The sequence below is a fragment of the Vicugna pacos genome, chromosome 9, assembly GCF_048564905.1.
Source record: "Vicugna pacos chromosome 9, VicPac4, whole genome shotgun sequence".
In the NCBI taxonomy this organism is placed as follows: domain Eukaryota; kingdom Metazoa; phylum Chordata; class Mammalia; order Artiodactyla; family Camelidae; genus Vicugna; species Vicugna pacos.
Genome location: NC_132995.1, coordinates 6679760 through 6690133, shown reverse-complemented (window position 1 = coordinate 6690133; position 10374 = coordinate 6679760). Strand labels below are relative to the sequence as shown.

The window sequence follows — 10374 nt, the reverse complement described above, 5'->3', positions numbered from 1 at the left end:
AAACAACCCCCAAATCTCAGCTTAGCATAACAAAGTTTCTTCCTCACTTGTGTTCTGGTCTGTATATATCTGAGACCCAAGCTGATAAAGCCATCACCGTCTGGAATCCTGCAGATCAATGTGGCCAAGGAAGGAACACCCTGAAAGCTCTTATACCAATATTTAAATGCTCTGACACAAAATTGATATACATAACCTCTTAGAATTTGTTGGCTCAATCTAGTCATGTGGCCTGAATGAACCACAGAGAGTCCGGGAAGTTCAACTCTACAGATGGAGATGGATATATTGGGTTTATGACACTAATAACTCTCACTCTGGGAAAATCAGTAATTTGGTAGAAATTTGAGAATATTGAGAGATAAGACATCAGCCAAATGAGTTTTCTACTGTTTGCTTATTCCAAGTCCCATTACACATCATTCAGCTATAACCACATTAGTTTCTGTCCTCTGCTTGCTTGGGTTCAGTCATTTAATTGTGTAGCAGAGATGCCTAGATGTCCCCTTAATAATTATTCACCTATGATAGGAAAGTTTCACTGGACACATGGCTGTACAACTAATGACTACATTTCCCAGGCCCCCCTGCAACTAGCTTCTTGCCATGTTGCATGGCTTCTGGCCAATGAGACGCATGCAGCATCTGAATTATAGCATAGCCTTCAAAGGCAAGGAATTTGACATCCCTTTCAACCTCTCCCTTCCTGCTACTGTACAGGGGATGGGGTGTTGAACATTGCGGTGTACATCTTCCACTATAGGATGGAAGCCTTGTGTTGTGAATGGTGGGGCAACAAGCTAGAAGGTTAGAGGAAAGACATGATTATGGAGGTAAGCATGCCCCAAGATCTTTGGGATGAACTGGCAAGCTGGAGACCCAGGAGAGCCGACATTTAGTTCCAGTCCAAGTCTGAAGGCCTGAGTACCAGGAGAGCAGATGGTGTGGTTGTTGTCTGAAGGCTGGCAGATCAAGACCCAAGTAGAGCCAATGTTTCAATTTGAGTCCGAAGGCAGGACGAAAGCTGATATCCTAGTTCTAAGGTAGTCAGGCATAAAGAATTTCTTCTTATTCAGAGACTTTTTGTTCTGTTCAGGCCTTCTGAGCAATCTGCTTTACTAAATCTGCCAATTTAATATTGATCTCATGCAAAAACACCCTCACAGAAACACCCAGAATAATGTTAGACCAAATATCTGGGCACCTTGTGGTCCGGTCAAGTTGCTACATAAAATTAACCATCATAGTCCCTGATACTGTGGAACTTTACTCACTGATAATATCACTTAGGATTGCTTGTTCTTGGACTGTTACATGAGAGGGAAATAAACTTCTATGTTATTTAAGCCACTGTTACATTAGTCTTTGCTAAAGCAACTGAATTAGTGTGCTACCTTATATTTTCCAAAGATATCTTCTATCCCCTTGCTTCCCCCATTAAAAAGCAGAGTCTCCTTCCCCTTCCCCTGAAGTTGAATGGGCTCATGACTCACGTGTGGCTGTTGCAACACAGCAGAAGTGACGCTGCTTGACTTCTGAGATCAGATCAGGAAAGGCAATGCAATTTCTTCTTTCTTAGCTGAAATATTCCAAAACTTCAGCTATCAGGCAAGGAATTCAACTTCCCTGAAGCCACCAAGCTGTAAAGAAGCTCAAACTATCCTACACAAAGAAACCACACGGAAAGCCTTGAGGCACCATGAAAATAGAGACAGCTCCATCAGGTCCTGACACCCTTCAGCCTCTCTGCTCTTCCAGCTCCAGGCACTGTCTGACGGCAAACACGGAGTGACTCCAGGCTAGAACTGCCCAGAGAGCCTTTCCCTATTTCATTAACCACAGGCCTATCAAAGATAATAAAACAATTGTTGTTTTAAGCCACTAATCTTGGGGCTGATTTGTCACACAGCAATAGCAAAACAGAACATCTGGTATAACTTTTACAATGTGAGAGATGGAGTCATTTTTAATAAATCTAAGGAGAAATCCTACCCATTTTTCATTCCAGAAACTTTTCTAAATCAGCCACCAGGGCCCTCTGCTCCTGAATAACTTAGCATTTATGATATGTTATCCCTTTCTTTTGCTGACCTTCCTTGGTGTACGAAGAATTCTTCCTTTCCTGGCATGTAAATGGTTTCTAAAATGGCTCTCAAAGACCTCCACCTCCTGGTATTCATGTCCTTGTGTCCTGTGAGTGTGCTGGATTTAGTGACCTGCCTTTCATGGCAAAGGGGATGGGATGTCCCTTTCAAGGCTAGGTTATAATAGGCTATGACTTTAGTCTTGCTTGCTCACTTTGATGAAGCTACCTGTCATGTTGTGAGCTATGCTATGAAGAGGTCCCAAGGTAAAGAAAGGAGAGTAGCCTGAAGCCAACATCCAGCAAGGAACAGAGGCCCTTAGTCCAGGATCTCTCAAGGAACTGAATCTTCCCCCAAACCATGTATATACAACAACCATGGGCTTGGAAATAGATCCTTCCCCAGGTGAGTCACTGGATGAGACCAGAACCCCAGTCAACACATTTTTTTTTTAATAGCCTTGTGGAAGAATGCAAAGCAGAGGACCCAAGTAAGCCACACACAGGTCCCACCTATAATTTCCATCTTGTAATATACATCTGTAACTTTAAAATATCCATACATTATATTTTCCTTTATTAGAAGAGTCTTATTATATCATTTTCTCCCTTTTCCCTTTGGATGTACAATAAATAACAAATTCTACTAGATTCATTGTCTTAAAGTAATGTGCAAGAGAAATTTATAATTACCATAGGAGAGCTGTGAGTAGGGGAGGGCCAGGGTCAGCTCTGGATATGAAAAGACCTTTCTAGGTCCATGTTGGGGATGAGCTGGAGGAGAGGGACAGAAGGCTGGAGCCTATGAGTGGGGCTGAGTAAGAAAGCTCCATCCAAGTGACACAGGTCAAGCTGGAGCCTCATACAAACTCTTAGGAGCACCCATGAAGACCAGACAATTTTGGCACATCTATCTCCCTCTCTGAGCTTTGGTTTCCTCATCTGTAAACAGGCCATAATTATCCTAGATGTATTGGTTATCTATTGCTGTGTAACAGACTAGCCCCAAATTTAGCAGCTTAAAGCAACAATAAACATTTACTATCTCACACAATTTCTGGGGGTTGGAAATCCATGAGTGGCTTAGCTGGGTAGTTCTGGCTTAGGATCTCTCATAAAGCTGCAGTCAGAATGCTGATGGGGACAGCTGTCATCTGAAGGCTTGACTGGGGCTGGAGGCTGTGCTTCCAAAGTGGCTCATTCAGATGGCTGGAGGACTTGGTTCCTCCACACGTGTGTTCTCCAGAGCATGACTGTTTGCATGTCCTCACAATATGGCAGCTGCCTTCTCTAAAGCAAGTGATCCAGGAGCGAGCCAGGGAGAAGCTGTAGTGACTTTTATGGTCTAATTTTGTAAGTTACACTCTCTCATTCCACAGCATCCTGTTAATCACACTGGTCAGCCCTATTCATTGTAGGAAGGGAAGACACACAGGGGCATATGTACCTGGAGGTGAGAATCTTTGGAGCCCATCTTGAAGGTGGGCCTCACAGATGCTAATATAGCATCTTTATTATTACAAACAATTTTAACTTCAGAATTATCTCAAAATTTTCTCCCCTCTACTCAACAGCTGTACTTTTGAGAGGTCCATGGCTGCATTAAAAGTCCCTTCTTCCTTTTCTGTAACTGGAAGGGAGGGAGGAAGGGCTAATTCATTGGGCTGGACTAACATACACAAAGCCAGCTTCAAGATTAATAGAAAACATTCTTTCTCCCAAGGACATACTTTCTCACTTACAGAGAAATTTTGTTCTTTAAAATCATCAAGTGTTGGAAATTCTATCAATAAAAATGATACATCCCCTCTTGTCTGTAGGATCTAAGTCATTTGATACAGAGTAGCAGCCTCAATTTTCAACCCAGGTGCAGAGCAAAGGATTTCTGGACCCAATACTCCACATCTACATTCATTGTAGTTTTCAAGGATAAAAGACCCTGGTCCCCTTCACAGTCCACACTTGATGTTGACCCTACTTTGCTTTAAGCCTATCATTTAGTTGTCTAAACTTAAACTCCTCTCTTCCTCCAAATCCCATCATAACTCTACCTTTTCCTTTGTCAAGATACTCCATGATTTCTCTGTTGTGTGGTCTCCATCATCTCAATGGATCAATAAACTTGACTGTCTGACTATGTTCCTGGTGGTATTAGGCTGAGGGTCTAAGACACCTATAATCTTCAATTGCATGGCTTCCAGCCACCCTTGGGCCATAGATTCCCTTCTCTTACATGCCCAAACAATTCATCATCTGACCCCAGCCTATTTTTCTAAATCTGAGCGTTTTTTCTTACTATTTTGTTTTTTAAAGGAGATATAATGCTTTTCATAAAGTACACGTCTTATGTGTACAGCTCAATTAATTTTTAACACGTGTATGCCCAAGTAATCTCCACCCAGACCAAGATATAGCGTATTTCGGGCACCCTAGAAGCGTCTCTTGGAGCCCCTCCCTGTCCACACCCTGCCAATCTATCACCATGGATAAGTTTTGCCACTTTTTGAACTCTGAAGTTCTTTCTGCCCCGGGAAGGACTCAAGGGCTCAATATTTTCAAACTTCTGAGAATACCGCAGGACTGAATAACTGACTAAAAATTATAGCTGCGATTGAATGCGTAGCCGGCGGAGTGGCGCCACGACCAGGTCCTAAAGGGAAGTGCCGACGGGACAATCACGTGACACGAGCCAAGCCTCCCCCGAGCAGGTGGCACAGGTGCGGCCCCGGGAGCGGGCGGCCCTGCGGGGCAGCGGCGCGCGGCGGCCATTTTGCGGGGCGCTCACGTGAGAGGACGCACGCGCAGCGGGGCGCTCACGTGACCAGGGGCGCGCTGCGGCCGCCCGGGCGGACCCGGCGAGCGGCGGCGGCGGGAGCGGCGGTGATGGACGGGTCCGGGGAGCAACCCAGAGGCGGGGGTGAGGCGGGAGGCGGACGGGCGGGAGGAGGGCGAGCCCCTCGCCGGCCGACCCCCGCCCCCCCATCCCTCCTGCCGGTCTGGGGCCGTGCGATCTCCAAGCACTCCGGGGCAGAAACTCCCGGATCCGGAGCTGCCAGCCTCCACCCCCTCCCTCCCCGGGGGTCCCCGGCACTCTGGCCTCCGCGTCCCAATCCCTTCCAGTCTGGCGCTCTTGGATACCCGAGAGGCTAGAGAACCCCAGAATCCAAGCCCCCGGGCAGGCCCGGGCTTGTTGCCGGCACCACTTCCTGGTGGGAGGGGCGGGTCTCCCCTCTGTCCCCTCAGGCCAGGGGTCTGGATGCGTGAAGTGTTTCTTCAACGTCCTCCCCCGGAAGAATGAAAGATAGAGGCCCAGGACCCCTGCCTCTTTCTGCATCAGGCACTCAATTGCCCAGGTCCCCAGTCACTATCTGCCAGGGACCCACAAGTGCAGGGCCCCCTAGTGTTGTCCTCCGTCAGGGATCATGAGCCTTACCGCTTCCCTGAATCCCTTAGAACCCAGGAGTCCAGGCACTTCTTCCCTCCTTTCTCCTCTAGGGCCCACCAGCTCTGAGCAGATCATGAAGACAGGGGCCCTTTTGCTTCAGGGGTGAGTTTGAGGTCTCATTATTGCGGAGCGGATTTAAGGAGTGATGCCCCATTCTGATTCAGCACCCCCCACAACTCCATTCCCACTCTTAGTTTCATCCAGGATCGAGCAGGGCGAATGGGGGGAGAGACACCTGAGCTGGGCCTGGAGCAGATTCCCCAGGATGCGTCCACCAAGAAGCTGAGCGAGTGTCTCAAGCGCATCGGAGATGAACTGGACAGTAACATGGAGTTGCAGAGGTGTGGCCCCTGGGACCCAGGAGTCAGGACAGTGTCCCCCTTCTCCATCAGTACCCAGGAGTCCCAGCTCCCCTGGGAGCCTGGAGTCCAGGCCCACAGCCCCCTTTTCCCTGAGACCTGGGGTGTAGGGCCCCAGCACTCAAGTCAGCACTCTGGACCCCTAGCCCTCCCCTCTCCTAGGATCTTGAAACCCTCCTTCAGGGAGTCATTTCTCCCAATGCCCTAAATGTCCATCTTGTCCCTTTTCCCCATGATGGCCTCCTGCCATTCATTTGAACCTGGCTCAGGCCTCAGTTTCCTTATCTTTGGTATGGAGTGGACGCCAGAGTTTCCACACTCTGCCTGATCCTTCCTCCCCAGCACCGGCTCTCCTCTCTCCTGCAGGATGATCGCGGCCGTGGACACAGACTCCCCCCGAGAGGTCTTTTTCCGAGTGGCGGCCGAAATGTTTTCTGATGGCAACTTCAACTGGGGCCGGGTTGTAGCCCTTTTCTACTTTGCCAGCAAACTGGTGCTCAAGGTGGGCAGCTGCAGGGCTGTGAGCTCCAGGAGGCTCCCTTCGGACCTCCAAGGACCTGGGAGTTGCAAGGTCATCCCTTGTGGCAGCCCTGTAACCACAGAGGGAACGGAGAGAGACAGCTGTGGGCCAGTTATCTGCTTTTTCTTTCATTTATTCATTCAACAAACATTTATTGGGGCTATGATGTGTGCGACCTATACTTGGCACCCAGGACATAGCACCGGACAGAACAGGCTATGTCCCTGCTCTCATGGGGCCCACAATGCACAATGCCTGTTAAGTGAAATAAACTAGAGTCATGTGATTCTGCACCATGGTCAGGAAAGACTTCTAAGAAGAGGTGACATTACAGCCAAAGTTGGAATAACAAGATAGATTCAGTGACGTGTGTAAGGATGAGGGAAAAGGCATCCGGGAGAGGGCACGGCAAATGCAAAAGCCCTGAGGTAGGACCAAGTCTGGTGTGTTGAGGGCAATGAGGGAGCCCATATGGTTAGAACAGAGTGAGAAGGCGGAGAAGGTGAGAGATGAGGGTAGACTGAGGGGTCTCGTGGGCCATTGCAAAGCCTAGCTTTACTCAGAGTTAGGAGTGACTGGCTGCTTTGAACAAGAGAGTGAGGTGACCTGATTTATAAAAATATTTTCTAGCAAATGTGACAAAATGTTAATTGTAGAATCTAGGTTGTGTGTATATGCCAGTTCACTGTGAAATTTAAAAAATTTTCTCTCTGAAGATTCTCATGATCAAATATTGGGGGAGGGGAAGCCCCACAATATTGTTTTGCCTCCAGTGGGTAGAAAAAGGGATTTGGGGGGACAAGGGCAAAAACTGGGATGCTGGGTACCACTAATCATACTGGCAAAGGACTGACCTGGACTCAGGTAGTAGCAGTGGATGTGGGGAAGTCGATTTCTTGATATGTTTGCAAGACTGGGCTGATGGGGTTGGAGGTGAGGGGGACAGCAATCAGGGTGATGGCAGAGCTGAATGGAGCTGGGGACAACAGGTGAGAAGCAGACAGATAAAAGGTGGGAAGGGAAGCTTAGGGAGTTGAAGAGCAGGTCATAGGTATGGTCTGAAGGTCAGAAAGCCTTATCTGGGAAGTGACATTAGACCTGAGCTTGGAGGGATGAATGAAAATTCCCTTGGTTGTGGCGAAAGAACCAGCATGTGCAAATGTCCTGAAGCAGGGAAAGAATTTGGTGGGAATAAGGATATGGAAGAAGGATAACGAGGTACAGAAAAGAAGCAGAAAACTGGATCAGGTCAGAACCTTCACACAGGGCCTTGTGGGCCAAGTTATGCTTTTGATGCTTATCCCAGAGGTACTGGGGAGCCACAGAAGGTTTGTGAGCATGGCAATTGACAGTGATGAGATCCAGCTTGTGATTTATGAAGCTCATTCTGACTGTGAGTGGGAAAGAGACTGCAGAAGGGCAGGAGGGGAGGCAGAGAGTTGAGAAATGAAGCTTGGGGCCACTGTCCCCAGACAGTGAGGACAAGGCTTGGTCCCTAAGGCCCACCCCGCTCCCTGCAGGCCCTGTGCACCAAGGTGCCTGAACTGATCAGGACAATCATGCGCTGGACACTGGACTTCCTTCGAGAGCGGCTGCTGGGCTGGATCCAGGACCAGGGTGGTTGGGTGAGGCCCTTAACCCCATCCCGTCCCCCAGTCCTCTGGGATCCCTGAGCCTTCCTGAGCCCACCACAGTGGAGGCCTAGTCCCCACTTTCAAATCATCAGATGTGCTCTATAATGCGTTTTCTTGTGTATCTGATCAACTCTTGATTCATTTAATCTCTGTTGACCTCTGTGACCCCTGACCTCCTGGTGACCTCTGACCTTCCAGTGACCCCAGACTGGACTAGTGCCTTCTGCCCTCCCTGCAGTTATCAAATTCTATGATAACTCTTTGACTCCAAGTCTTTAGTACCCATTAATCTTAGGCCCTTTTCCCCACTCCTGCCCTCTGACCTCTCCCTGCCCCTCTCCCTCCCTGATGCCTCATGTGCCGTCCCAGGGGCTAACCAGTGGCCAAGTTGCTGAAGTGCCCAATGTCCCTGTCCCCAGGATGGCCTCCTCTCCTATTTTGGGACACCCACGTGGCAGACAGTGACCATCTTCGTGGCCGGAGTGCTCACCGCCTCACTCACCATCTGGAAGAAGATGGGCTGAAGCCACCAGCAGCCTTGGACTGTGTCTTTTCTGCATAAATTATGGCTTTTTTCTGGGGGAGGGGGGACTTGGGGCCATGGGCATTTTTCTTACTTTTGTAATTATTGGGGTGGGGTGGGGTGGGATTGGGAGAAGTGGTCTGGGGTGGGCAATAAACCTCTTTCGGGCCACACATGAGTCTGAGTCACTGGGGCCACTCCCTGGTTGTTGCAGGAGACCAGTCTTCATGTGCTGACACATGTTTTTTCTGAGGGCCCTTGGTGCCCTCTTTGGGTCAGTGATGAGTTTAGGTCCCAGCCCTGCCTGCAAAGAGCCCACAGTCCTGAGGGGGATGGGGGCAACTTGAGATCACGTGTGTTATGTGTCGCAGCCTAGAGTGCTGTGTTGGAGGAAGGACTGGGCAAGGCCCAAGCCCAGCAGAGGAGCCTGGGGCCTGGGATGGGGGGTGTAGGCAGGGGCGGGTGGTGGTGGTTAGAGATCAGGGCAGCAGGGTGCAGAGAAAGCCTCCTGGACCTCCAGGAACTAGGGCCTGGAAGCTTCCACCATATGGGATCACAGGAAGTTGCACATGTACTGAGGTGGAGAAATGGGGGAGGAGGGATGGGGGTGCAGACCTTGGGAGGACTAGAAAGGAGGGGAGGGTTCTGGAGCCTTTTGGGGAAGCTCCTGGAGGTTGGAAGACTGAGGAGGCTAGAGAGAGGGTCCAAGGAGATTCCAGATGAGGCCTGAGCTTGTGCGGTGTGGCCGGAGAGGGACAGGCAGGAGGCTGACAGGGTGTGCCAGGAGGGGCTGGAAGAGGAGAAGGAGCTCTGAGGTCTGGCCCTGTACCTGGGTGGGACCCTCCAGGAGAGGGTAGGGGGTGGAAAGATGCTGAGCTTAGAAAAAAGCACAGTAAAAAAAGAAAAAAGGGGGGTGGGTATAGTTCAGTGGTAAGAGTGCTTGCTTAGCATGCACGAGATCCTCAGTTCAATCCTCAGTAACTCCATTAAAAAAAATTTTTTTTTTAAGATTCACAGTAGATTTAGACACAAGGGCAATCAGAAAAGGGGATTACAGAGATTAAGTTCACTCAGAGAGCCACGATTGTCTCCTCTCTGGCTCTCTCTACCTCCTTTGTGTCTGTCTCCGTCTCTTTGTTTCTGTCCTCCTCTCTCTCTGGCTCTTTCTGTCCCCTTCTCTTGTCTCTGTTCCTCTGCCTCTCTGTCTCTGGCCCTCTCTGGGTCTCCGTCCCCCTTTCTCTGTCCCTGTCTCTCTGGGTCTCTGTACCCCATACCCCATAAGCTCCCCCCAACTGTCTTTCTTCAGACCATCTTGTCTCCCCCCTTCCTCTCCCCACCCCTGTGAACACTTACCAGGTCACCTCTGCACAGATGGAACCTGCCGGAGGCTAAAGGTCTTCCGGCTGAGGTATGAAATTTAGTGAATGAGTAACTCAGGTCCCATTGTGACTGTGTGCCTGGGGCAACGGCCCCTCCCCCAGAGACTCTCACCAGAGACACTAAGTCCTGGGAGAGGTGTCAGATAAGATAGCCGTGAGGGGAGACTGAGCTACCACCCAGAGAGAGGGGACAGGATGGCCACAGGCGGGAGCCCAGGGAAAACATCAAGGGAACTAAAAAGACAGTAAGACCCTGAGTCAAAACTCACTCAAGGCCGCACCTTGGGGGAAGGGGCCAGACTTGGGGCCGAGCCAGGCCTAGTTCCCAGGGTCCCAGCCAGACTGTAGTCCACCCCGAGGAGATGACGAGGAGATGACGTCAGTCAGTGGGGCCCCACCCCGCCCCTCTGCTGGAGCCCCTCGCGGAGCTG

General features: G+C 49.9%; 1 protein-coding gene and 2 long non-coding RNA genes across 5 annotated transcripts; 1 reads left to right on the top strand and 2 right to left on the bottom strand.

Moving 5' to 3' along the window:
• Positions 1 to 378: 378 nt before the first annotated feature.
• Positions 379 to 2471, bottom strand: LOC140698037 (uncharacterized). Its single transcript, XR_012075423.1, has 2 exons — positions 1494 to 2471; positions 379 to 1038 (listed from the first exon to the last, which is right to left on the bottom strand). It is a non-coding gene; the product is annotated as an uncharacterized lncRNA (long non-coding RNA).
• A 2402-nt stretch (positions 2472 to 4873) lies between these two features.
• Positions 4874 to 8737, top strand: BAX (BCL2 associated X, apoptosis regulator). 3 transcript variants are annotated; one of them, XM_072966672.1, is made up of 6 exons: positions 4874 to 5000; positions 5579 to 5630; positions 5723 to 5869; positions 6254 to 6389; positions 7928 to 8054; positions 8422 to 8671. In XM_072966672.1, exons 1-6 carry the CDS (start codon positions 4967 to 4969, stop codon positions 8601 to 8603), a joined length of 678 nt encoding a protein of 225 aa, XP_072822773.1. In that variant the 5' UTR covers positions 4874 to 4966; the 3' UTR covers positions 8604 to 8671. The 3 variants fall into 3 exon arrangements, with proteins under 3 accessions (XP_072822773.1, XP_072822772.1, XP_006208547.2); XM_072966671.1 differs by having other exon boundaries at positions 4878 to 5000; positions 7928 to 8032; positions 8461 to 8737; XM_006208485.3 differs by lacking the exon at positions 4874 to 5000 and having other exon boundaries at positions 5491 to 5630; positions 7928 to 8032; positions 8461 to 8737.
• LOC140698036 (uncharacterized) lies at positions 6037 to 10147 on the bottom strand. Its single transcript, XR_012075422.1, has 2 exons — positions 9918 to 10147; positions 6037 to 6477 (listed from the first exon to the last, which is right to left on the bottom strand). It is a non-coding gene; the product is annotated as an uncharacterized lncRNA (long non-coding RNA).
• Between the last annotated feature and the right edge of the window lie 227 nt (positions 10148 to 10374).